Consider the following 25,177-nt stretch of genomic DNA (forward strand, 5'->3'; position numbering starts at 1 on the left):
CTTAAATTAAGAAACCCTTTGCTTTATAATGTCTTTTAGTGAAAGCAGTTGACTGGACTCTAAAAACAGGTTCTGCCATCCACGACTCACTGAGTCAATAAGACCTGCATGCTTGCAGCTCAAGGGAGAATTTTGCTGTGAGAATGCTTTTCCCATCACAAATGAAAATCAGGAAACAGGCTTTTCTGATGCCTGTTGATGTAAAATCTGTTTTCCACAGTTCAGTCTTCACAGCAGCAGACCTGACCACTTACAATATTTTTATTTTTGTCCCCCCCCCCCCCCCCCAACACATACACTTTCTCCCTCAGCATGGTGTACAGTGTACCTGATCATCACACAGGTAATTCGTCCAGTTGGTGACTAAGGCCTTGATTCAGCACAGCACTTGAAAACATGCTTAAGTGTCATTAAGCAATGAGATGTAAGCATGTGCTTAATTTTAAGCATGTGCATAATCTCATCAAGAATTTTGCTGACTTGGGACCCTGAATCCTGATCAACACCACAAATATAGGTAATACTGGCAAGAGGGATTGACATAAAACCTGCATATACTGCAACATTTGTTTTGAAGATGTGTCTTCTCTTCAGAGCAAGAAGTTGAACCAGGGAATAAAATGACTCCTGGCAACATCAAATGAAGAGTGGGTTCATTGCCTCTCTGTCTGAGCATCTGTGTTCATGCTGTTTGAATGCTGTTGGCATTCAAAAGGAGGTCCTTCATTAGTATAGTGAGCCACTGTTTGATATTACAGGTTTTTTTTCAGTCCAGACTTTAGGGGAATCCTCTAAACTGGTGGTTTTTCTTGTGTACAAAATGTATTTATTAGCACAGCATTTAAATTAAAATGGCAGCCACAAAAATGATGAGTGTGCAGTCAACCTTGAAATTTCAAGCAGTGTGAAATGTAGTAGATAGCTTGGGTATCTAAGGTTCTATATGTCTATTTGTTCATACATCACAGCTAAGTCACTGGGAACACCATGGGGGCTCGCTTTTGCTATGTTCAGGGGCCCTGTTTGGGCAAAACGGTTTCCAGTTACAGGGTCAGGTCTTTATCCGCATACAGCGAGAGCCTCAGCTGGTATGTATTAGGGTAGCTCCCTTGAAGTCAATGCACCGGCTAACAATCCATCCTGTGATGTAGCAAGTGATTGGAATGCAAGGAAAGGTTATTTAATTATTTATCTTGCAATACAGAAATGTGGAAACATTCATGAACTAAAATGGAAGTAGCGGGGGGTTTTGTGTGTGTGTGTGTGTGTGTGTGTGTGTGCGCGCTCGCAAAGTTTGATGTGTGCATTAATTAAAGATACTGATTCTTTTTTTCTTACCATTCCAGGCTTTTGGACAGGCTCATACCAACCACAAGAAGGTAGCAGCAGATGGAGAGAGCAGGGAGGAGACCTTGATTCAGGAGTCTGCTACCAAAGAAGAGTATTATATGAAAAAAGTCATGGAGCTGCAGACTGAGCTAAAGCAGCTGAGGAATGTCCTTGCCAACACCCAGTCTGAAAACGAACGCCTAAACTCTGTCGCACAGGAGCTGAAAGAGGTATGTGAATGGATGCTATGCATCATGGCGTCAGTCGTGAGAACACTTTGTGTCTCCCATTGTGAAATCCCAGCATTCTGCTTCATACCTATGAAGCCATCCTGGATCCATATTCAGTGCATTCACCCTGCAGCCAGTAGGACAGGGTGTCTCTCTTGGGATGCAACAAAGCACGGTATCCAGCTAAGAAACAAGAAACTTGCTTAGCTCAGGCATAATCTCCTGACTCAGTTCTGTCTTGGCTTGCACCCTGGCAGCAATTTCTACAGTGAGATCAGTGGGGTTGGATCAGTGTGAGATGGGACAGAATTTAGCCCTTGTTTTTGGTTAATTTAGGCTGCAGGATGTTCTAACTTGTATAAGATTAAAACCTTGCACTTGGTTACTGTCAAGGTCCTATTATGATTTATTTGTGTTGTAGTTTGTATTTCATAGTAGTGCTCTGCTGTTCATAGGTCACTTGAACAGCTGTCGCAAAAGATCTGACATTTGGATTTCAATCCTGATCATAATATTCTTATAGTGCTGGGCTGTCTGGAGGCAAGAAATAGAGAAGTTTAACTGATTAAACAATCAATTCCATTATTTATGGATATTATTTATGGCTGGGGAGACTATATTTCCTTACGCTGAATATGGGACACCAGCTGGGGGGGCTGCCGGTGCACGTTGGGGGGCCGGGAGAGAGGAGCTGCCTACGCTTGGGGCTTCAGCAGGTGAAGCCCCGAGTGCCAGTGGCTCCCCCCACCTCTCCCTGCAAGGATGAAATTCAGCCTCACAGCATGCAGGGAGGGGAGGGGAGCCACCGGTACTTGGAGCTTCAGCTGCTTGAGCCCCAAGCACTTGTGGCTCTCTTTTTCCCCTCCTCCCTCCCCCGTCCCAGCTGCGGGGAGAAATACAGAATGACCTGAATGACCCAACCCGGGGAATTACTGTGGGGCCTGGTGCTGGCAGCAGGGGTCACCCCTCCCTGCACTCACTGCAGCAGCAGGAAGTGAAGTGAGCCAGTTCCAGCCTGCTGTGCTCCCCCAAGCCCGACTGCCAGACGTGTCACTCCACTTCCCACCGCCCGTGAAGCAGAGTGACCCAGCTGGGAGAAGGTGGAGAGCAGGCTGGGACTAGGCTGCTCCTCTTCCCGTGGCTTCTGCCACCTCTGGTGAGTGCAGGAGCAGCCCCGACCCCCACTGCTGGTGCTAGATCCCCATGATCCCTCAGAACTCCCCAAAGCATGTGGCTCAGGGAGCTGCTCCTAACCCTCCGATGCTTATAGCTCAAATAAAAACAAAATCCTGCAGGTGTAGAGTAGGGATGTAAAATCCCGTTTGACAAGTTAATTGGTTAAACAGTATGTTTAACTGGTTAACTGCTTAAACAGGGATGGGGCTGCTTTGGCTGGGAGCCCTGGCCCCTTAACCATAACCAGTTAACCATTTGCATTCCAAGCGTGGAGGGAGCTGAAACCAGCAACATTTTGAGTTTAATGTTTACGGATTTCAAATAATTCCTTGAATTGAAATAAGATTAAAAAAAAAAGTTTAAACGTGCTAACTTCCTTGCAATTTATTTCATAATTGTTTATTATGAGACTTGTTGCACCTGCCTCTGAATCCTTGGATACTGACTGGTGAGTAGTTCTTATATAGGTTAGTTATCTGATACCTCTGGTATACATTTCACATTGCTGAATGACATACAGAGGCACCTGGTTTAGTTTTCTTTTTCTTCTCTGTAATTGAACGCTATATTCATGGAAAATATGTGGCAGAAGAAATTATGCAGAAGTGGGAAATCTTAAACTGAGTCCTTCTGGAAAACACAGTTTTTTCAGCACAGTAGAATAAAATCAGTCAATACCTTGCCTTTTTAGTATAACAGCATGGGGATTTGCAGCATGAATTACTACAAGTTATTGACCAGGAATAATCTAACTCTCTGTTATTGCTGATTATGTGCCATGGTTGCAGGACTATAAATCTGGAGTCAAGCCATGCTGCTATGCCCAGGCAATATGAGCATATGAACCAGTCTCTGCAGGCACATGCAAAGCTATCATGTATTTATTTCCTTCCATTAAGACCTATTTAAATCCTTTCCCTTCTCTTCCTCCCGTCCAATATCCAACGTGTTGTGTACTTAATGAAATTTCAAATGTTCCTTGAAAAGTGCTGATAGGCAGATTTGATTCCAAAAATCAGTGAGTCAGCAGCAGTGGTTTTTGTACTGTCTTGCTGAGACATCTCTACCTGATTTTCTTAGAAGCATTATGTTGATTAATAGAATGTTGTCAGGTTTGCACTAGGACAAGCTGTTCAGGTCTGTACACACTCTTTCTCACTCACACGCACGCTGTTTGTATGAGATGGAAACTTTTTTTTTGGTGGTGGGGGGAGATTTGTGCTAGAGAGAACTGAGCAGTTCTAAAGAGGGAAGCAGCAGTGACATCAGATCTCTCCTGAGAACTCAAGGAGATTCTTCCGTTGTTTAAAAAAGGAAGTTTGGAGTTTTCCTTGTTTGGGGTGGGAAAATCTGCTGAATAGCTTCACCTTCTTGTCTGACAAGAAATCAGCTGTGAGAATAATTTAGAGAATTTAATTTAATGATTGATTCAGTGTAAATTTTAAATAGATAAATTAACGTAGAGTAATCATGCATCACAAATATTGTTTGATGTTTGCAGAACTGTGTATTTTTTGCTATAGTCCATGTGTATTCTAGTATTTAGATCTCTGCTGATGAATTTGAGTACTTAAGAATAATGCTGCTTGAAAAAGAGTGGTTGAGTGTTACTTCCTCTGTCTTCTCATTTGTTTTTCTCTTTTCCCCCATTTCAGTCCCAGCTGTGTCTGTGTCTAAGAAAAAAATAACACAAGGCCTTTAATGCTAAAATGAAAACATCTGGGCCAGCTGGCTTATATATTTTAGAATTCCCCTCCTGTGAAGGTGCTTACTTCTGTATAACATTTAAATTTAAACCATCCCATAATTACCATTGTGAGCTGTAATGGGGAAGCAGTACATGTGATTGTTATGTTGTATTAGTTGTCACAAGTTCTCGGGTCTGTTGGGAGCCAAGTTAAAATGCAGCAAATTTCTAACCTGACAGACTCGCCTTTTTCTAAAGCAATGCGTGAAGAAGTAGCAGAACTTCAAACAATGGCTATTTCCCCCCCATTTTCTTCAGTGTATTGAAAAAGCAGAATCATTTTGTTACTGAGTTGAGTGAAACTGCAAAAAGCCATGTGAGTTTCTCCTTCAAGGAAGAGTTGTGCGTACAGCACATACAAACGTATTTATTCAAAGCCATCACAGGGGACAATTGGAGGAAATTATGCTGTAACAGTTGTAGTGGTGAGGGAGGTATCTCTGCTCCATCCAGTATGCAGGCAGGCAGCCTCAGATTTACATAGAGACAGACACCAAACTGCAGTCCAAGGAGACTCCATTCCATGTGATGTATGCAGAGTAGTGCAGCTTCCCTCTCAACTAGGGATGTAAAATCCCCGTTTAACTGGTTAACTGATTAAACGTATTGTTTAACCAGTTAACTGATTAAAGAGAGGGCGAGCAGAGGGCTGCTCCAGATAGCACACCCTCTCCCCACCTCAGGCAGGGACTGCATTGGCCTGGCTGGAGTAGCTTCTGTCTGAGGTGGGATCCCCACAGGGCTGGAGCAAGCCCCCTACCTGTGGCAGATGGGGACCTGAGATCTCTAGTGGAATACGACATTGTTTGCCGCCTCCTTGATTCCCTTCAGGTCTGGTCCAGGCTGGTAGTGACTAGTTACCTCAGGAAGGAGAGTGGTTTGTCAATGGGATCTGAAATGGTCTCAGTTCATTTCCTAGCAGAGGTGCCCTCATAGGAAAACTATAAAAAAAAAAATCAAGAATTTAGTGGATAGGGGAGACCTGAATCTCAGCTATATTTAGTGATGTCGGTGGAGAAGCTAGCACTGCCCGTGCAGTAACCTGTTGTGTGGACAGCCTTTCTCATTACAACATTAAAAAAGAAGATTAATTCATCCTCAATAACAGACCTGAGGAGTTGTGCTAAGATTGATTAGCAGCAAACTCTTGAGTTATACAGCACAACATTAGTGTTCATGTAATGTAGCAGGGTGTGTTTGACACTGAATGCCTACAATAATTAATAGATTCCAGCGGAAGAAGAGACCATTGTGATCAACTAGTCTGAACTTCTGTGTAGCACAAGCCATAGAACTTCCTCCAAATAATTCGTAAAACATACCAGTAAGAAAAACATCTAGTATTGATTTACAAATTGCCAGCCATGGAGAATCTTCCACAACTGTGGTAAATTTATTTCAATGGTTAATTACTCTCATTGTTAAAAATGTACACCTTGTTTTCATTTTAAAGTTCTGAAATATCTAGTGCTGTTACCACTGTTTTCTATTTGGAAACCAGCAGAGGCTATGTCCGAGAGGACATGTGCAATAAAACGGTCTTCTCATAAGCATTTGTGTGGAGTTGGTGAGTGTTTTGCTAAGGAGGTAATGAACTCGGGTACACCTAAAGATGCTGCAGTAGATCCAAATGTTTTTGATGGTTATGTCCATTGAACTTGCTAGTTCCGTCCTGTTGAGATCCACTTGACGTCAGTTTTCCATTGAATTTTCTAGTTCAATCCTGTTGAGACAGATTGACAGGGTGGTTACCAGATGTGAATTCAAGTGCTGGCATTAGCTAGCTCAGCAACTCTTGTGCCCCGGAGGAGTCCTTGGTGGGAAACCTGAACAATTGGTAATTACCACTCCTTTTTTTTCTCTTCTCTTCTGCATTTTAGCAGTAGGATTGCAAAGCAGATTATTGAAACCTCACAAAAGCCACGTACAGTAGATAGGAGCCAAAAATAATTGCGCAGTGCTTTCCCAGGAGAGCATGGAAAGTGGAAAGATGCCGCCGTTTATATAAAACTGAAGAAAATGTCCCTCAAAACAATTGTATTGTTTCAGTATTTGGGCTTTAAAAAAAATCAAACAAATTTTAAGTATTAGGCTAGGAAAATGACATGGCTTTATTTCATCTGCAGTGAATTATGCTTGAAATGCAAAATTCTATTATTCAAGAGTGACCACGAAGGTATGAACAAGTTTCATTCCTCTAAAACCGTAAAATGGCAGCTGTTTTCCTAAGGCTCCTTCTGAAGAAAGCTTTTTGTGTTGCTTTGTTCTGTATTATCCGTTCTCTTTGCTTGGCTGCATTATATAAAGCAAACTGCAAGGCAATCTACAAAATGCAGTTTTCTGATCCTGCTGCCTGCAGGGATTTCTCCTTTTTGCTTTCCCTCCCGCACCATGCTTTGTTTACTTATTTATTATTCAGCATGGTTAATGCTGACAATCATTTTTTCCCCTCCCAAAATATGATGCTATGGGAGGATACATTTTCACAAAATTCTGAATTTGCAGAAAGGCAATATTTTGTACATGACTGTTTATTTCCAAAACCAGCCCTTTCGCCTTTGGGGACAAAGAAACTGTGGAGGCGATGTAGGGTAGCAGGTTAATGTTGTATTAAGGAATTAGCCCAGTCACTGTACTTAGTGCCCTTTTTCTCTTACACATAAGTATCCTGCGTTACATCAGCCCTGTCCAGACAGGCAAGCTTTCTGACTTTAGCTCATGCTGTAGACAGCAATTCCTTTTTGGGACTTCTGCCACACCCAACTAGGCTGCACACTAGCTCTCCCTATTGACAGTAGTTGTGTACTGCCTGCAGCCTAGGCTGCCTTTCTCTCTGGGCCTGCTTACCAGGCAGTATTTTTGATTTTTTCTTTCCCTCTTTCTAAGCAGTATTTCCAACAGGGAGAGAGCAGTAGCCTAGGGCAGGAGCAGTGTGTGCTCAGTGCCATCAGCATTTTGGGGTGTGGTCCAATGCTTGGATCTTCTCTTTAGACACACAAGTTCGGCAGTGTCTCACTCAGCCAGCAGCAGTGCTAGAAAATGTCATGAAGAAGGTATTCAGTATCTGGGTTTAAAAATTCCTTTCATGATTTGAGCTGGTGCACAGCTTCAGGAACAAAGGCCTGGGGGCAGTCAGAGAGGAAAGGGAATGCCCAAGGTTGGGGAACCCTCCCAAGCACCTGCTGAGGCAAAAACTCTCATCAGGGAGGGCAAAAGCTCCTATGTTTGGGGCTCTCAGAATATTGCCTCTCTTGATCACTCTGCCCTAAGGGATCACCCAAGGGTTTGCTTCTCGGGGGCAGCACTGACTCTCTCTCCTGGCCCTGATACTCCTGACTAAGTCAGGGTCAAAAGCTTCAGGTGTGCCCTGGGCCCTCAGAGAAGTTCCAGATCCTGGTCCTGCTCTCCCTATAAAGCTCCCAGTAGGTCAAGTTCACATAGGTGCCTGCCAGTGGTCTTGGATCCTTTAGTTACTTCGACCCTAGTGGCGGCAATGTCACCAATTTCGGATCAACTTTCCGGGGGTTTGAGACTTGGCATAAAAATATAGGACTGGAGATGGGAAAGATATTGCTGAAAAGCACAGAGCCTGCTCTATTCATAGCCATTTGTCTGTGGGAAGGGCGTTTTGATTTCTAGCAAGTGTGTATTTTTAGGTGCCAACACTGTTACCATGGTAGTCCATTAAGCTGGCTATTAGACTCAAAGCACCCGTCTGCCTACAGCAGCACTGTCTGGTGCTCTTTTTGAAGTACACAGTAGGGCAATTGTTCAAGTCCTCCAAGTTCCCATAAGCACTTGCCTTAGTATCATAAGTAATGAGAAGAGTATTCCCCAGTCATTGGTGCACTTCTCTTTCCCAGTAGGATTTACAGCTGAAAATCTGATAAATGCTGATTAGTCTTTTGTGTGTTATTACCCTCTTTTTCCTCTTTCAAATAAACTGGTAAACTGTTTACCTCTTTGTTTTAGTACTGTTTGAATTTTCTTTTTAAAACAATAGACAAGAAGTTGAAATAGTACTTGTATTCTGACTCACTTGCTAGGAAACTGAAAGTAAAGGTCTCAATTTACCACATGATGAGATGAGGTAATGATGGAGACATTAATCCTATAACATCAAAAATGTGCATGCTCACGCACACTCCCACACTGTGTTCAGGCAGATGGACTCAGACCCATTCCCTTGCCTGAAAATTGTATAATTGAATAATTGTATAAGACAGGATGTGGAAAAACAGTTGAAGTAAGGAGAGAGGAAGAAATTTATGAGAATAGGAAGTTGTGGAAGAGACTTAAAGGAGGAAAGAGGAGTTGCTTAATGATAAATAGAATATGGAATAACAGGAGAGTAGGTGTAAAGCTTGAGCTTGATCTATACCTAAAAAAAAACCAGATCAACTTGGCAAAATACAGTGAAAAATTTGCTGCCTTGTGCAACATAGTTAGGTCGACCTAATGCCCAGTTTAGGTACCACTAGCTACCAAGCAGAGGCGAAAGCAAGCAGGTGCGCCCTGATGTGCAACTCTGGCAAGAGCTGGTTGAAGTGCACAAAAGCCAGCAGGGAGCTATTTAAGGAGCTGGCGTGGACCAGGTTGCAATAGGACAGCACCTGTAAGAAATTTTAAATTACTTTCACTCCTGCTACCACATCTTGGAGCATTGATGGAAGAACCTTTGTCATCGATGTAGGTAGCATCAGCATAGCTGCAGCACTGTATGTGGGTCATTATATTGTAGACATGGCCTGAGTTTAGGGAAGGGATGAAAGAAGCAAAAGGAGAAAGTAAATAGGTGCATTAAGAGCAAAAGAGGGAGTTTGTATCAGAGATGTAAATGGAGTGAGGCTGAGGTGCCTGTGTCTGACCACCTGTGTCCAGTTCTGGGCCTCCCACTACAGAAAGGATGTGGATGCATTGGAGAGGGTCCAGCGGAGGGTGACCAAAATGATTAGGGGTCTGGAGCACATGACCTATGAGAAGAGACTGAGGGATTTGGGTTTGTTTAGTCTGCAGAAGGGAAGAGTGAGGGGGGATTTGATAGCAGCCTTCAGCTTCTTGAAGGGAGGTTCCAAAGAGGATGGAGAGAGGCTGTTCTCAGTAGTGACAGATGGCAGAACAAGGAGCAATGATCTCAAGTTACAGTGGGAGAGGTCTAGGTTGGATATTAGGAAAAACTATTTCACTAGGAGAGTGGTGAAGCACTGGAATGGGTTACCTAGGGAGGTGGTGGAATCTCCATCCCTACAGCTTTTTAAGTCTTTGCTTGACAAAGCCCTGGCTGGGTTGATTTAGTTGGGATTGGTCCTGCCTTGGGCAGGGGGCTGGATTTGATGACCTCCTGAGGTCTCTTCCAGCTCTATGATTCTATCTAGAGGAGGTCAGGGAAGGATTTCCACGAAGGAAGATGACTTAGTCATAGCACTGAGAAACAAAGACATCGTTTTTGGAGAAACATGGGTAGGAAGAGATCTTAAGACTGTGAGAGGTGAAGGACAGTGGAGTTGTCAGTGTTGGTTATGGAAAAACAGCACTGACCTCCATAGTAAAGTTTGATACGCACATGAAGCAGATGGATCAAGCAGCAGATAGTTTTGGAGAAAGTAAGTTTAAGATTTTAGGAAGACAGGCAACAGTTGAAGGTACAGGAGGTAAATGGGTGTGTGCTTAGTTAAATTTATCATAGGCACAGAAGCTGATGCTGTGGAAGCAGAGGTGCCACCTAAGGAATAAGAGGAGGGGATGAAGAGAGGAAACGTGAGGAATGCCAAAAGGGAGGGAGGGAATAAGGACCATTTCAGAGGCATTAAAGGAGCAGTCAGAGGCTATCTTCACTTCCAAATTTAGTGTGGTGGCTGGTTGTTTTTTGAGTGTGTTGGCATAAGCAGAGTTCACGTGTTTTTTACACCTTCATTTTCTTTATATTCTCCATCTTTTATGCAAGTACCTGAGCCTTGTCTACAATAACGCTTATACCAGGGCTCAAAAATAGGTAGTCCAGACAGAGAGAGAGCGAAAGAGGTGAACCATGGGACAGTAAAGGTTACCAGAAGCAATAATGGGGGGAAATGAAGGAGAGAGTAGACCCATATATTATAGAGCTCGTAAAAAATACAGTAAAACACGTGACAACTTTTTTATTTAATCATTTTGTATGTTTTGTGGTGCTCAGACACTTTTTCTTGAAAACAAACAAAAAATCTCAGCCCTCTTCCCAATACTGGGCTGAAAAATGTGTGTGGCGGAATTGGCAGATGTCTTTAGATTGCTGTCACAGGCTGTATATTGCATGTGAACGCACAAAGTTAGTTCCTCAGTTCTCTCAGCCCTGCTGTTTTGATTCTTTCTCAGGTTTGAATTCAGTTTTGGCTCTTTTTTCCTTGTGGGGATGATTTGATATCTCACATCACTCATTTCCATTTTCATGCATCCTAGGGGGAAAAATCCTTCAAACAAGTTAAATTTTTATATATTGCCTTTCATTCTGAAAGTTCCAACGCATGTTACATGCATGCTTTCTATTTCACCACTGTGAAATGTGGCCTCAGAGGGGGAAGGGCAGCAGACATCTGGTGTACAGCACTTTTGCACAACAGTTTGGGAAGGTAGAGAGGATACTAAAGCAAACACCAATGTGTTTAGGAAAAACACATTTAGGTCCTTAATACTTTCACACTATAGACTTATTACCCCTCTGGAATTCATACCCGTGGGACTAGAGAGGGCCTAAATATTCAAACAAAATAGTCTAGCTAGTGCACACCATAGTATTTTAATCCAAAATATTTTTTTCAGTTTATTGAAGAAAGGCTTTCATCTATACATAAATAAATAAACAATGCTATCAGAGGATGCAGTTTAAAAAACAACAACACTCTTTACACCAAAATCATTAATGGAGTTTGAATCCGGATGTTCAGAGTTATATTTGGTTGCAACCTTTTGTTTGCGGACTGACAAAGCTCTTTCCTAAAAGCATGCCAGAAACCGGTTAATGTCTCGAAGGAACCAAGCCTATCAAATTTGATCGGCAAGATTGGATTCCTTATCACTCCAACATATTGAAAGAATTAGAAGGGTCACAGTGTGAATTTTTTCTTCTCTCCCTTCTCTGCCTCGCTCTTTGACTCTAGAGCACTGGAAGGGATGACTGGGTAAATGGGCAGAGTAATTGCCTGCCTTTTGTTCATTACAGGAAGTTCAAATGTGGCAATAACAGTATGATACAGGCACGCTGCTGGGTGCTGTCTCAGCATATTGCAGATGGCTACAGATGGCAGCTGTTTTCTTCCCACCTTTCATCTTCATTGGCGTTGATTTTGCACTGACAACTTCCCCCTTTTTTTGATAATGATGAGAAATTTGTATTTTTACAATGGGGAAGTAGCATATATCATTTGTAGCCCGTTGAGAAATAATATAAAATCCCTTTCAAAGAAGATGAATTGTCATGGAAATTGACTTGATTTGCTTTGCATGTATTCCAGGAGGCATCTGCTCCTGATTTCTCCATTGTTGTTGTGCACTGATATATTCAGAGGAAAGATGTTAACAACAGCATTTCTCTTCCTGTAATGGCTGCTTCCTAGAGAGTCAGAATTTTGAAAAATAAATTAATGCTGGAAATTCAAAGAGAAGCATGTGTCGCTCTTTAACTGTAGTGCATATTTTCAAATTCTGGCTGTAGGGTAATGCATCAATGCAGAGGATTCGCCGCATTATTTATTAATCTATTATTTTTGTGTTAAGAATCTCAAAGGTTCAGTTAGTAGCAAGATGCCAAGATACTCTATTGTTTGGGAATTGACCTTTGTAGCATTCATGACTGAGAATTTTTCTCATTGCGCCCCTTTTAATTAAGCTGGTATGTGACCATAGGTGCTGCACTGGAAAGAACATAGCCCCTTTTTAAAAATGGCTGTTTCTTCTGACCTTCATTTTGGCCTTTTTCTGCTTGGAGTTTTCTAAGCAGCATAAGCTCTGGAAAAGTAAAACACTCCCCTATGAGGCTACGTCTACACTGGCATAATTTTCCGGAAATGCTTTTAACGGAAAAGTTTTCCGTTAAAAGCATTTTTGGAAAAGAGCATCTAGATTGGCATGGACACTTTTCCGCAAAAGCACTTTTTGCGGAAAAGCATCCGTGCCAATCTAGACGTGCTTTTGCGCAAAAAAACCCCATCGCCATTTTAGCCATCGGGGCTTTTTTGCGCAAAACAGTACTGTACTGTCTACACTGGCCCTCTTGCGCAAATGATTTTCGCAAGAGGGCTTTTGCCCAAACAGGAGCAGCACAATATTTCTGCAAGAACACTGATGATCGTACATGAGATCATCAGTGTTCTTGCGGAAATTCAAGCGGCCAGTGTAGACAGCTGGCAAGTTTTTCCGCAAAAGCAGATGATTTTGCGGAAAAACTTGCCAGTCTAGACACAGCCTGAGAGAATCTGAGATCTGATCTGAAAACTGCATGCACAATGTAGATAGAGTGTGACTGAGAATAGTCTAACCAGTATAATTCCGGTCATCTGAAGAACTAGGCTATGCCCACGAAAGCTCATGATACCATCTACGTGTTTTGTTAGTCTATATAAAGTGCTACCAGACCAACTGGGCCAGCCTTAGGCTGATTCGACCCATTTGGCTGAATCGGGCCCCACGCCTAAGGGGGCCCCACGCCCCTGAACTCGGAAGTGCCAGCGAGTTACAGAGCCGGGGCCCTGCTCCACCACTATGCAGAGCTGGGTCTCTCCCCTGGCTCTGCCCGGAGTGGGCCCCGGCCCCCGCCTCCCCCGCCAGCCCTCGGGCGTGTCCTCCTACCCTGCCCCCAGAGCGTCCCCCTAGGCCTCGAAATGTCCCTTCCGCGCGTGGCTCCTCCTCGCCGCCTGCCGCTGTCCATTATGTGGCACTGCACGTGGGCAGGGAGGACGCCCAGGCCTGATGTGACATCACGGCCCGGGATTTTGAAACTCCTGGGAAGCACATTGTGGGGCCTCGCTGGTCCCAAGTTCAGCCTCCGAGGCCTGAGCGCGGACTCCGTCCCTGGAACGGGGAAGGCAGAAGGTAGGGAACGGGCTAGTGCAAGGAGGTGGTGGTGGTGGTGGGGGAAGGGAAGGGGCTTGGGTGGAGGAGAGGAGGCAGAGGGGGAGGGGTGCAAAGAGAAGGGGCTTGGGTGGGGGAAGGGAAAGGCACCAAGGGACAGGGTGCAGGAGAGACAAATGCTAGGGGGCCAAGTGCAGACAATGAGGGAAAGGGCAGGAGGGGACCTTTCATCATTTGTGTTGATCTTCTCTGGACTTTCTCCAGTTTCTCCATGTTTCCTGAAATGTGGTGCCCAGAACTGGACATGATAATCCAGCTGGGGCCTAATGTAGATGGCTCATTACCTGCCTAGGGGACGTGAGACTGGGTGGGTTAATTTCCAATCCTCGTGTTTATTCTTTTCCCAAGCCAGGAGGGCAGTGTAGTTCTGATGGGGGGGGGGGGGGGGGGCTCTGCAGAAAGGCAGCCCGCAATGTCCCCTTCCTGAAACCTTGTGCAGGTGTTAAACAGCTGTCCAGCCCACCCTAGAGGAGATTGCATTTCAGCATGCCTGAAGCAACACTGCACCAGCAATGGACAGGAGAATGGCTCCCCGGCATGGCTTGCTCATGACTGCTTCAGTCCATTGGATGGGCCTCAGCCTCTTTCCTTCTACTCCCCTGCTTTGCAATGGGGCTGCAGACTCTGGGGGACAGGAGTGGAGGCAGGCAGAGGTGTCTCCCTGCAGCAGATGTAGACACATCTCTGTATTAATCATTCTCTCATTGAAGTTTTTAGCTTTGTATTGAGTCATTTTACATGGAAACTTTGTATTGCGTCTCGGTAGAATAGTCCCTAGGACAAGTGAGGCAGAGACTGTCCCTGTGGGGTGAATGAGGTGGGACTGGATAAGGCAGAAGGTGAGCACCTCTGGGCAGATGCAAAGGTTGGAGAGCGGATGGAAGCCAGATCCAAGATCAATGAGCCCTGGGTAGTGGGCCCATTGGAAGGAGACTGGACCTGTGGATCCCTTGGGGGTCAGCAGCAAGGGCCTGCTTTGGGAAGCCCCCTCTTTGGAGGTGAATGTGGCAGCATTGAGACACCACCCAGAAGCCGGCACCACAGACACTAACTGCAGAGTCATGGGATGGCTCTCACAGATCTTGCACATGCATAAGATAATAGATCTGCAGGAAGGTGTGGGGTGGGGTGGCGTAGTGAGGGGGTCAGTTGCCCTGGGAGAAAAATAATATAAAATTTAGTCAAAAATAGACGTCACACGTTTTTAAAAGGAATACCATATCTCCTGCCTATTGTCTATTTTTGTCTCTTTAGGCCCCCAGTTAAAATTTTCAAAAGCACTTGAGTGACTAAAGTCATTTTTGAAAATTGGACTTGGAAATCTAAGCTCAGATTTTCAAAGGTAATTGAGCTCCTAAAGAGAAAGTTGTCCACTCGGATCTTCAAAGATATCTATCTGGTCTTTACACACCTTTGAAAATCTGGTCATAAATGTCCTAGTCAGTTCTGAATGTGAGATGTAGGAGCCCAGTCCTAATTGCTTCAGGCTTTTTTTTTGTTTGTTTTAATTTGAACATTTATCTACACTAATTCCCCTCCTTTCTCTTTCACTATTCAATAAATGCATGGATCAGAATTATAGGTGTTTTGTGACTATGCTGACTTGAGAGTGGAAAGATTTCATATTGTCATGTATGATTCCTGGTAACTCATCTCAAATATGAAAAACTAGGTTGATACCTGTTCATATCAGGAGCTCATTTCCTCATTTGAATTCAGTTCCTCATTTGCAGTATCTCATTAGGATGTTTAGTGGAGAAGATTGTGTGTGATTGATTGATTGATTGATTGATTGATACATACATACTGTGGGCAAAGTATGGGCTCACAAGAATTCCTCCATTGTTTCACCATGAGTCTCAAAACATTTGGTTGTTTTTCTAAAGACCTGGAGTCAATTGATTATGTAGGAATCTGAGCTTTCATTTAAAAAAAAGTTCTCTATACTTCTGGGCCTTACAGCTAAGGAGGAAAGCTTTAAAACATGAACCCTAAATACTCAAACAAATGGCCAATAAAAATCCAACGTTTCATTTTTAAAAAAAATCTTATGATTTGTAGACCAGTTTCATAACTTGGTGTAGGCATTCCTTGTGATTTTTTTTGGGTTGGAAATACTGCTCTTTGATTGGTGAATTTAGAGAGGTCCCTCCTTCAGTTTCCCTTTCCACCCTCCTTTTTTGTCACAGGTCATCAGAGAATCATAGAGACAATGGAGAGTAGGGTGAGTCCATGACTCTGGTTAATGACTGGTCAGGGTGACTTACTATTATCAGCCAGTGGTCTGAATGAGCTATCTACTGCCATCTGTTAGTCAACTGTCACATCTAACTGAAAGTCACAGAAAATGGAAACTGGTTTTATTTCTGATGGTGTAGAGTCTATTTGGGAATCCTCAATTATATCTGACCCTTTACATCCAGGCTGTGTCTACATTGGCACCCCTTTCCGGAAAAGGGATGCTAATGTAGACTTCAGAATTGCAAATTCCGCGGGGGATTTCAATATCCCCCGCGGCATTTGCATTTACATGGCTGCCGCTTTTTTCCGGCTTGGGGATAAGCCGGAGAAAAGCGCCAGTCTAGACGTGATTCTCCGGAAAATAAGCCCTTTTCCGGAGGATTTCTTATTCCTACTTGAAAGTAGGAATAAGAAATCCTCCGGAAAAGGGCTTATTTTCCGGAGAATCACGTCTAGACTGGCGCTTTTCTCCGGCTTATCCCCAAGCCGGAAAAAAGCGGCAGCCATGTAAATGCAAATGCCGCGGGGGATATTGAAATCCCCTGCGGATTTTGTTATTCCGATGTGTCTAATCTGCATCCCTTTTCCGGAAAGGGGTGCAGTGTAGACACAGCCCCAGTGTTTAAAGGCAGAGCTGACTAGAATCAATTGAGAGTCCTTGTCTTGTCTCAGTGATCGCTTGAGCAAAAATCATTGATAAAATCTTGGGTAGACTGACCTTGGACTCAACATGAAGGCAATGTGTTGAAGAGCAGTGCAAAGGAGGCAGTGGTGTGGTACCATATTACCTAGTGAAATCCTTGGTGCTGAAATCACTAAGGACTGGAACTTGACCACAGAACTGACACTTTCGTAACAAAGACTCCATTTTTGCTATTTAAAAAGTAAATCAATGTAACAGAAAACTGCAACGCTCTCTGGTAACTTTTTAAAAATTAAACTTTATTGAAAAAATTGGATAGTTTGCAATTGAAAATATTTGACCTACACTTAGGGCAACTGATTTAATTTTGTGTAAAATTTTGCATAATAAGGGATGGCATTTTTTTTAAATGTTCAACTACATCGGTAAACATTTTGATCAGATCTACTTCTGATGTGATATTTGTGTATATGTGTGTGTGTGGGGGGGATCTATATGTGTGTGGGCAATCCAGGATCTACCTCAAATCCAAACGCTCTTATCCCACTTCCTTCCCAGCCCCTTCTATGAGGCCCTGCCCCTGCACCACCCTTTCTCTTTCCATCCCTCCTTCCTTTCTCACTCACTTTCACCAGGCTGGGGCAAAGAGTTGGAGTGCAGAGGGGAGAGACAGGCTCTGGTCTTGGGCCAAGGGGTATGGAGAGTGGGGGGGAGTTCTGGGTTGTGCCTGGGAGATTCAAGGCGTAGATTCTGGGAGGGAGTTTGTGGGGATGGGGGAGACGCTCAGGGCTGGAGCAGAGGTGCAGGATGGGGTTCAGGACTAAGGCTGGAGTTCAGGATGTGGGCTTAGGTCAGATACCACTTACCTCAGAGAACTTCTGTCCGGCAAGGTGGCTGAGGACAGGCTCACCCCCCACCCAGGCCCTGCGCCACTCTTAAAAGCAGCTGTGTTCAGCAGTGGCTCCTGCAGGAGGGTGGTGTCTGCAGGCCAGGGTAGCACATAAATACTCCCTGCACCGCCTCCTTCAGGGGTCCCAGCAATGTGGTGGCTGCTCCCAGAAGTGGTGCAAAGCAAGGGCAGGGAGGAGCCTGCCTTAGCCCTGCTAGACTGTTAGTAGCCAATCTCCAAGTTTGGCTGCAGGAGCCCCCAGGAAATCAAACCTGATTCCAGGGGATTTCCTGCCAATGTTCCCTCTAATTTTTTTTCATTCATATTGAGAATGAATTTTGTTATGTGCACCATATCGCTGTAATGTGCTGATGTGTACCACCAGGAGAAACCAAAAACTTAGAAATGTAAAATCTATTCGTAAATGACCTTTTAGGGATAATTACTCCAGCCATGACAGGCTAGGCATTTTAGAGCTCACTACTCAAAGAACTAAATTTAAGCATACAAAAGAAATAAAAATGATGAAATGCACAGACCAGGGAAAAGCCTGAAATAACACACATTAAAAGAAGTAAAGGTAGCAACACCAACACCACCACAAGTATGTGTTGAGTCAAGAGGTGAACGTGAAAGACTCTGATAGAAATGTAGCCATGTTAGTCTGGTGTAGCTGAAACAAAAAACAGGACTATGTAGCACTTTAAAGATTAACAAGATGGTTTATTAGATGATGAGCTTTCGTGGGCCAGACCCACTTCCTCAGATCAAATAGTGGAAGAAAATTGTCACAACCATATATACCAAAGGATACAATTGTGACAATTTTCTTCCACTATTTGATCTGAGGAAGTGGGTCTGGCCTACAAAAGCTCATCACCTAATAAACCATCTTGTTAGTCTTTAAAGTGCTACATAGTCCTGTATTTTGTGGAAGACTCTGTGTGAGCAACTGCCAGCAAGCTCCCTCCATCCCTCCCACACCCTGTTGTGTACCCCCTCACCCCACATTGTGGAGATGGGATAGAGGAAAGGGGGTCACCCTGACATCAGCACCGCCATCTCTCCCTCCCTTGTCCTGCACAGCAACCAGGAGGCTCCCTGGGGGGCAGCTCCCAGGTAGGGGGTAGGAGCAGCAACACAGTGAGGGGAGAGGCAGCTGAAGTGCTAGCACTTGATAGCCCACCTGCCAAACCAGTCAGGATCATCTGTCAGAGGCTCCAAGATCTACCGGTAGATCCTGATCTACTGGTTGGTGACCACTGCCCTAGATGAAAGGGATTGAAATCTATATAGTTCACAATTTTTATCTTCTCCTTTAGTCACTAGTGAATATGGGGCTCACTCATGAAATCCCACCATGTTTTGTTGCTTGTTAGAGAGGTCTGTTGCTCTTCCAACAACTGTTGTTGATCCAGACTGAAGGATTTCATGAAGTTTGGGATAGTTTGCACTGCACAAAGTCACATCCTTTCATGTGTCAGAAGCTGATATCTCTTTAATTTATCACCCGTTGTAAAAATAGGCATGGCTGAAGGGGAAAGCAAGTGATAAGGCAAGTTAATCAAATGGCTGCTTCCTGCTGTGTATGTTTGTTTTGATTTTCCTGCTTCCCTCTTTGCATTAGAGACCAGGTCCGGGGAATGGCAATGGGAAAAATAACTCTTTCTGATCCTTGGTTGAACATTTTAAAATGTGGGTGAAAGTTGCCATCATGTGACAAGTAACTTAATGACCTCTGTGAAAAGAGTTGGTGGTCTCAGTCTTGATCCTAATAAACAATTGTCTACAACATAAAAAGCATCTGCTCATCTGAGAATAACTGGCAGTGTAGCTGATGGTTTCAGCAGAGCGGCCAGTCACTGAAGCCAGGGTTTAGATCAGTGGTCCCCAACGTGGTGCTCACGGGCACCCTGGCACTCACCGGGGCATTTATGTGCGTCCGCCTACTGACCAGGGCTGGCCCGAGCCATTCTTGCGCCCCAGGCACCCAATGCATGCGCGGCCCCGGGCACACAGCGCATGTGCAGCCCCGCCCCCGGGTGCCCGGCAGCCCCAAAAGGTTGGGGACCATTTGTTTAGATGCTGCATTCTTCCCTCACAAAAGAACTGAGGCGATCTAGTGAAGCAGATTGAGGATCCATCTTCAGTGCCTTTAGCTTGGTTCCTTGTATTTTGATAGCCACTATAACTGAGCTTCTTTAATTCCATGCCTTTCTCTATTGTTTCCAGCCAGGCTCCTGACTTTGGTGCTATTTGAACAAAAACTGCTTTTTTTCACTATCGTCCAACTCTTGAAGGTGGATTTGGATGAGCTGAAGAGCAGTTTCTGTGTTGCCAGCATATTGCATATACCTAATCTTTATCCCATTTTTATCCCATTGCAGCTATTTCAGTTAGGGGTGTGATTTTGTTTGTTTTTTACCCAAAATAGTTACCTCAGTACAACCTCTAGTGTGCATACAGTTGAATGAGTTTAAAGGTGCCATGTACTAGCTCAGTTCATTTCCATATGGGAATCAACTGAACCAGCATAAGAACATCTAGACCGGTATAAGAGTCCATACTGTTGTGCTACTAAAATACTTAACGCTTTTTAGAACTAGATATTGGGAAAGGCTGTAGTATAACTCTTGTGTGTAGACAAGCCCTTGGAATGCATTACATTAATCCCCTATCCAGTGAAAGGAAAGTCCACTGATTTGAATAGACAAATCATGCTTGGGCATCAGTGATTCTTTGTGAGGTCTTTGTAATGGGAAGACCATCAAAAAGGAGAGGACGGCAAAGGAAGGATCAGGAAACAAAATTTAGCCAATACTTGACAAATGGCCAAATTGCTACATCTCCACATCTGTTTCTGTAAATTACAAAGACTTGAGAGACATTCTTTGGAGCTCAACTGAGAGAAGAGCCCAGCAGATTTAATCTGCAGCTTGATTATATTAAAACCACAGTTATTTTACTGAATCATCAGCATGTTTTTAAGGTCTGTCTTTCCTGCTGAAGAGTAAATAGAAATGGCCAGAGAGACAAAAAAACTGTTAATCATTTCCTTTTTATTCATTCATCATCATCAACAACCATGGGCTCAACACCGTGGGTGTCCAATACCTCCTCACTATTTCCTTCCATCTTTCCCTGTCCAGAGTGGCTTAGTTTCTGTAAAGTAGCTCTGCAGCAATCTACTATATCATCTACCCATTCTCTGTGGAGTCTGCCTCTTCTATTCGGACCATCCATTATGCCGAATACCGGGGTCTTAACTTTTCGCTCATTGTTCATTTTGCAGATATGCCCAAATAGCTGTAACTTCTGTTGTTGTATAACCTTCTGCAGTAGGTTCTCTTTTGGCTGTATCTTCCTATATAATTCCTCGTTGGTGACCTTCTGCATCCATCCTATTCCCAGGATTTTTCTATAACTCCTCTCGAACGCCAATATCCTTCTCTTCAAATCTTTCATTATCATCCATGTCTCACATCCACACAACAGGCTGCTAAATACACACGTTTTCAGGATGCTCAGATTTGTTCCTAAGCTAATTGCTTTACTTTTCCAGATCTTATCCCTCGCCTTCTAACTCACTCTTGCTTTTGCTATCCAAAAAGTGACTATGCGCAGTCTTCAGAGTTGGATGTTTCATCACAAGGAAATTTGCAGTATGCGTGAAGCCAGATAACGGAGTCCGGGCTATTGAAATTGGAATTCTAGGTGACTCCTGTTACGTGAATCCATCTTGGAATCATTAGTTTGATTAGAGCATGGAGCAGAGCCTCAGCTATAAACTTCCAAATGTAGGGACTGCCATTTCAGCTGTAGCTGAGCTACGGTGAGGAGTCCAGCTATCATCGGGCTGTGTAACATAAAGCAAGGCTGGAGAATTAAGCTTTAATTGAATGCCACTATTTTGGTTTCTATAAAAAGGATAGAGAAGGATTTAATCCAGTAACCTTTTTCTAACCGTATATTTTCTAACCGTATATTTTCACTGTAGAGCTAATTTATGTGATCAGCACCCATTAGCATATTTTGGGCTTGAGCAGTCACCCTGCAAATAGATATGTGTTGCTACACTCGCCCATGTATGTTGCTAATAAGGTGGGTTCAAATTAAGACAGGGAAAATTCTTCCTGAATATTGGGAAGAACCTTTTGATGTGAGACTTGTTACCCTGAAGAACAGTCTTTTTTTTTTTAGAGAGGTGGTGATGCCTGGAACATTTGACACTAGACTGGACAAAACACTGTAGGGAAGGATCCTGCTTGGGCAGGGAGATGGACTGAGCAATGCAATCTAATATTCCAAGTGTTTTATTAGTCTAAATAACAACAAAGCATCTTCACTCCAATTCCAGTGAACAGTTTGGAGATCGCTGACAGTCATGTTGATTGTGATTTGCTGGCAGAGCCATCATGTACAGAATCAGAAAAATAATCCTTGATCTGTTCATAATCTGCCAGTTGATTTGAGTATCCGAATAGGGCCATGATGTTTGCAGCAGTCTGGCAATAACAAAAGAGAGACAGTTCCTAAATATAAGGCTGTAGATCAATTTCTGGAAAGAAGAAAACTGCCTTTCTTTAGTTTATTATTCAAACCATCACATCAGATTACATGTATTTTGTTGTTAGGGAACACAATGCAATAAAAATAGGTCAGTGGTTCTCAACCAGGGGTACATGTACCCCTGAGGATACACAGAAGTCTTACTAAGAGTTACATCAGCTCATCTAGATTTTACATAAACAGCACTGGCAAAGTCACTACAAAGCAGAATTTCACACAATGACTTACATCTGTATGTATACACTGAAATGTCTACTGGAATATAAATATTGCACTTATTTTATAATTATATGGTAAAAAGAAGACAATAAGCACATTTTTCTGTACTGTTGTGCTGTGGTACTTTGGTATTTTAGGTCTGATTTTGTAAGCAAGCAGGTTTAAGTGAGATGTAATTTGGGATTGCACAAGACAGATCAGACTCCTGAAAGAGGTACAGTTGTCTGAGGTCATTCTAGACTTTATGGTTTAGACAGGAAATTGGAACTTTAGTGGTTTCAGTCTTATGGCTCTTATTTCAGCACCCCGGCCAGTGTTACTTTAACATTTCCTTGATACCCTTTGTGTTTTGAAAGTCACCAGATATTTTTTTTTCTTCCAGGCAAAACAATGCCACATTCCTAGGCTTTTTACTACCATTTTCAAATGGGGGAGGAGCACAGAGCAGAGAATGTCCTGGAACTAAAACAAGGAAACTATCTTTTATAATAGGGTCAGATGTTGAGTTAAAATATTACTTGAAGTTGTGTAGTTAACATACAACTTGTAACTGTCGCTTTTATACTCTCTCTCTCTTCTCCCCTCCTCCCCCTTTGTGGGGGTAGAATGGGAAGCTAGATTTGAATGTTCAGATGTTGCATTGCCAGATTCTATGCACCCCTTTATATCTGTCTGGCTGTCAACTCCCTTTGTTTTGTTTATTGCACATTTTGTGTTTCTGTATGTGTGCTTAGTCTTCTCTCTGTTTCCTGTCTACTAAAAACAATGTCTTTGACCTTCTACAAAACATCAATTTGTTGACTGCTACTCTTTGACTATAAAAAGGTGCATTCAGATCATCTCTGAATACTTTCCTAGGGCATGATTTTGCCCTGATCTCTCAGCTAACCATTTATACTGGGAACTAAAGTGTGTCTTGGAGAATGGCAGGCAAGTCGTCTGAATGCTGAGAGTTCTTACAGATTGGTTGCCCAGTTATCAGTTTCCCTTCTTGATCTCTCTTCAGCACTTTTGTCTAAACAATGAACTGTTTAAGCTGGGAATGTAACATCTAAAATACGTGAACCTCGGAGCTTCAAAACTACATTCAAGTAACTTTTTTTTTTTTTTTTTAAAGATCTCTATTCTGGAGTGGAAATGGGACTTCTCATCATGTAATCTAAAAGCAAAGGTTTCTCTCTGGATGTAATATGAAGTGTCAGGCTTCTTGAGAATTATATGGATTATGTCCCTGAATTTAGGTCATCCGGGAAATTCTAGGCATGAGAGTAGCTCAGCAGTCTGCTTTGTTATGTAATGTTCACTATAGACACTTGGGGTGCAGTCCTGGATCCAGCTGAAGTCAGGCCAGAATTTCACCTCTGATCAGCTGTGAATCATACTGTGTGGTTTTTGTGCTTGAAAGCTCTTATGTTCGCTGAAAATTTGAGAAACTGATGAATGGTGCTGAGTCCTGCAGAGCCTTAGATCACCTTCACGTGTATATATGCAAAGCCTAAAAGAGACTCCTCTGAGTGATCCCTAAAAACCCTCTCCCTATTAAGCGTAATGGGGGAAATGGCGTAGCAGGTTTCCAAAATAAGCCTCAGAAGCCTGTTTTATAAACAGCCTCTGCTGTTTGCTGCCCACATACATCAGGCCCACCAGGATGCTTCTTTCTTTATGCAGTATCTTTTAAAATGGGTCCCATTTTTAATGCTGTATAGGTGCTTACTTTGCACTGATGGGAGGGGCGTGCCAAAGTAACTTTAAAGATCTGGCCCATAATCAAGTGACAGCACGTGGACTTGCAAGCTAGAACAATTTCTAACAGTATGGTTGACTGCTGTGATTAATTTATCTGCCCCTAATAACCTCGCTCCACTGCAAGGAGAAGTAGGGGTGAATAGGAACATTGCAGTTTCTTCATTTTCTTCAACCTAGACAACTTGTTTCTCCTCTCCTGGGATTTTCTGGGCTCAGACCACCTACCATTTAGGAGATTTCTGGAATAACTAGAATGAATTCTTTAGTAAGAAAACTAGTGGCCTCTTCCTAGTACATCCCTGAATCCTCCAGTGTCTGGCTTGGTCCTTGCAGTACACTCATGAAGCAGCAGTGGCAGAAGAAATAGTACCAATTCTGCCGGATGAAGGAGCCTGGGAAGGAAGACACCCCACAGTCCCATTGTGCTGAGGCTAGAGAACCCATGACTGATGGTAATGATAGTGGCCCTCTGGCACTGCTTGAATATCCTGGGAGGAGAGGAGTGAATGTGCTGCTGACTAGTAGACATGTAAGAGGAGAGGGAAAGGGTGACAGCAGGACACATGGAAGCCCTTTTAAAGGCAAGGGAGAGGGATGCCTGGGTTAGTGGGATCTTAAGATGGGGTCCAAATGACCAGAGACCTTGTAATCGTACATTTCCGTTTCTGTTCACAGCTGTATTGGGGTTTTGTTTTGGTGGTTGGACACAAAGTTCTTCATTGGCCAAACTTCTTTCTTTATGCAGCATCTTTTAAAATCAAAGGGTCCGATTTTTAATGCTGTATTGGTGCTTACTTTGCACTGATGGGAGGGGCGTGCCAAAGTAATTTTAAAGATCTGGCCCATAATCAAGTTCTGATGGAGCGTAGAGTGTCATTGATTCTCATGCGAACTCTGTTGGTATGTAGTTAGACCCAGGCAAAGATTTTTTTTTTTAACATATGTACAAGTGAAGTCATGCTGGTGTTGGTTGTATAATAAGGCATTAATTTCTTTCAAGAAGTGCAGAAGATAATACTGCTGTGAGGCAAATTGGACTGACATGCATGTAGTTAGTTAAGGATATCTTTCTGGCTCTGGACTTCGTTTTGGTTCCCTTGCCATGCTATTGTGTGTTGCTTCTGGCATTGACTAACTTGGATTTCTCTTGATAATTACCAAAAAACTGAGAAGCCGCTGATGCCTGTCTTTTGGCACATAAAGATCTTCCAAAGACATGTTTTAAAGCAGGTGTGCCTGCCTTATGCCGCCTCCACAGCACGTTCATTCCTTCCCTCATGGCCAAG

The 25,177-nt window shown here is 43.4% G+C and overlaps 1 protein-coding gene across 3 annotated transcripts in view; it reads left to right on the forward strand.

Moving 5' to 3' along the window:
• BICD2 (BICD cargo adaptor 2) overlaps positions 1-25,177 on the forward strand; it is a 148,781-nt gene that overhangs the window by 81,397 nt on the left and 42,207 nt on the right. For all 3 annotated transcript variants that reach the window (XM_006129722.4, XM_006129723.4, XM_006129728.4), the window contains exon 2: positions 1,347-1,559. In XM_006129722.4, coding sequence (XP_006129784.2) covers positions 1,347-1,559 — 213 coding nt within the window. The remainder of the gene's footprint in view (positions 1-1,346; positions 1,560-25,177) is intronic.

This window comes from Pelodiscus sinensis, chromosome 11, assembly GCF_049634645.1.
Source record: "Pelodiscus sinensis isolate JC-2024 chromosome 11, ASM4963464v1, whole genome shotgun sequence".
Classification (NCBI taxonomy): Eukaryota; Metazoa; Chordata; order Testudines; family Trionychidae; genus Pelodiscus; species Pelodiscus sinensis.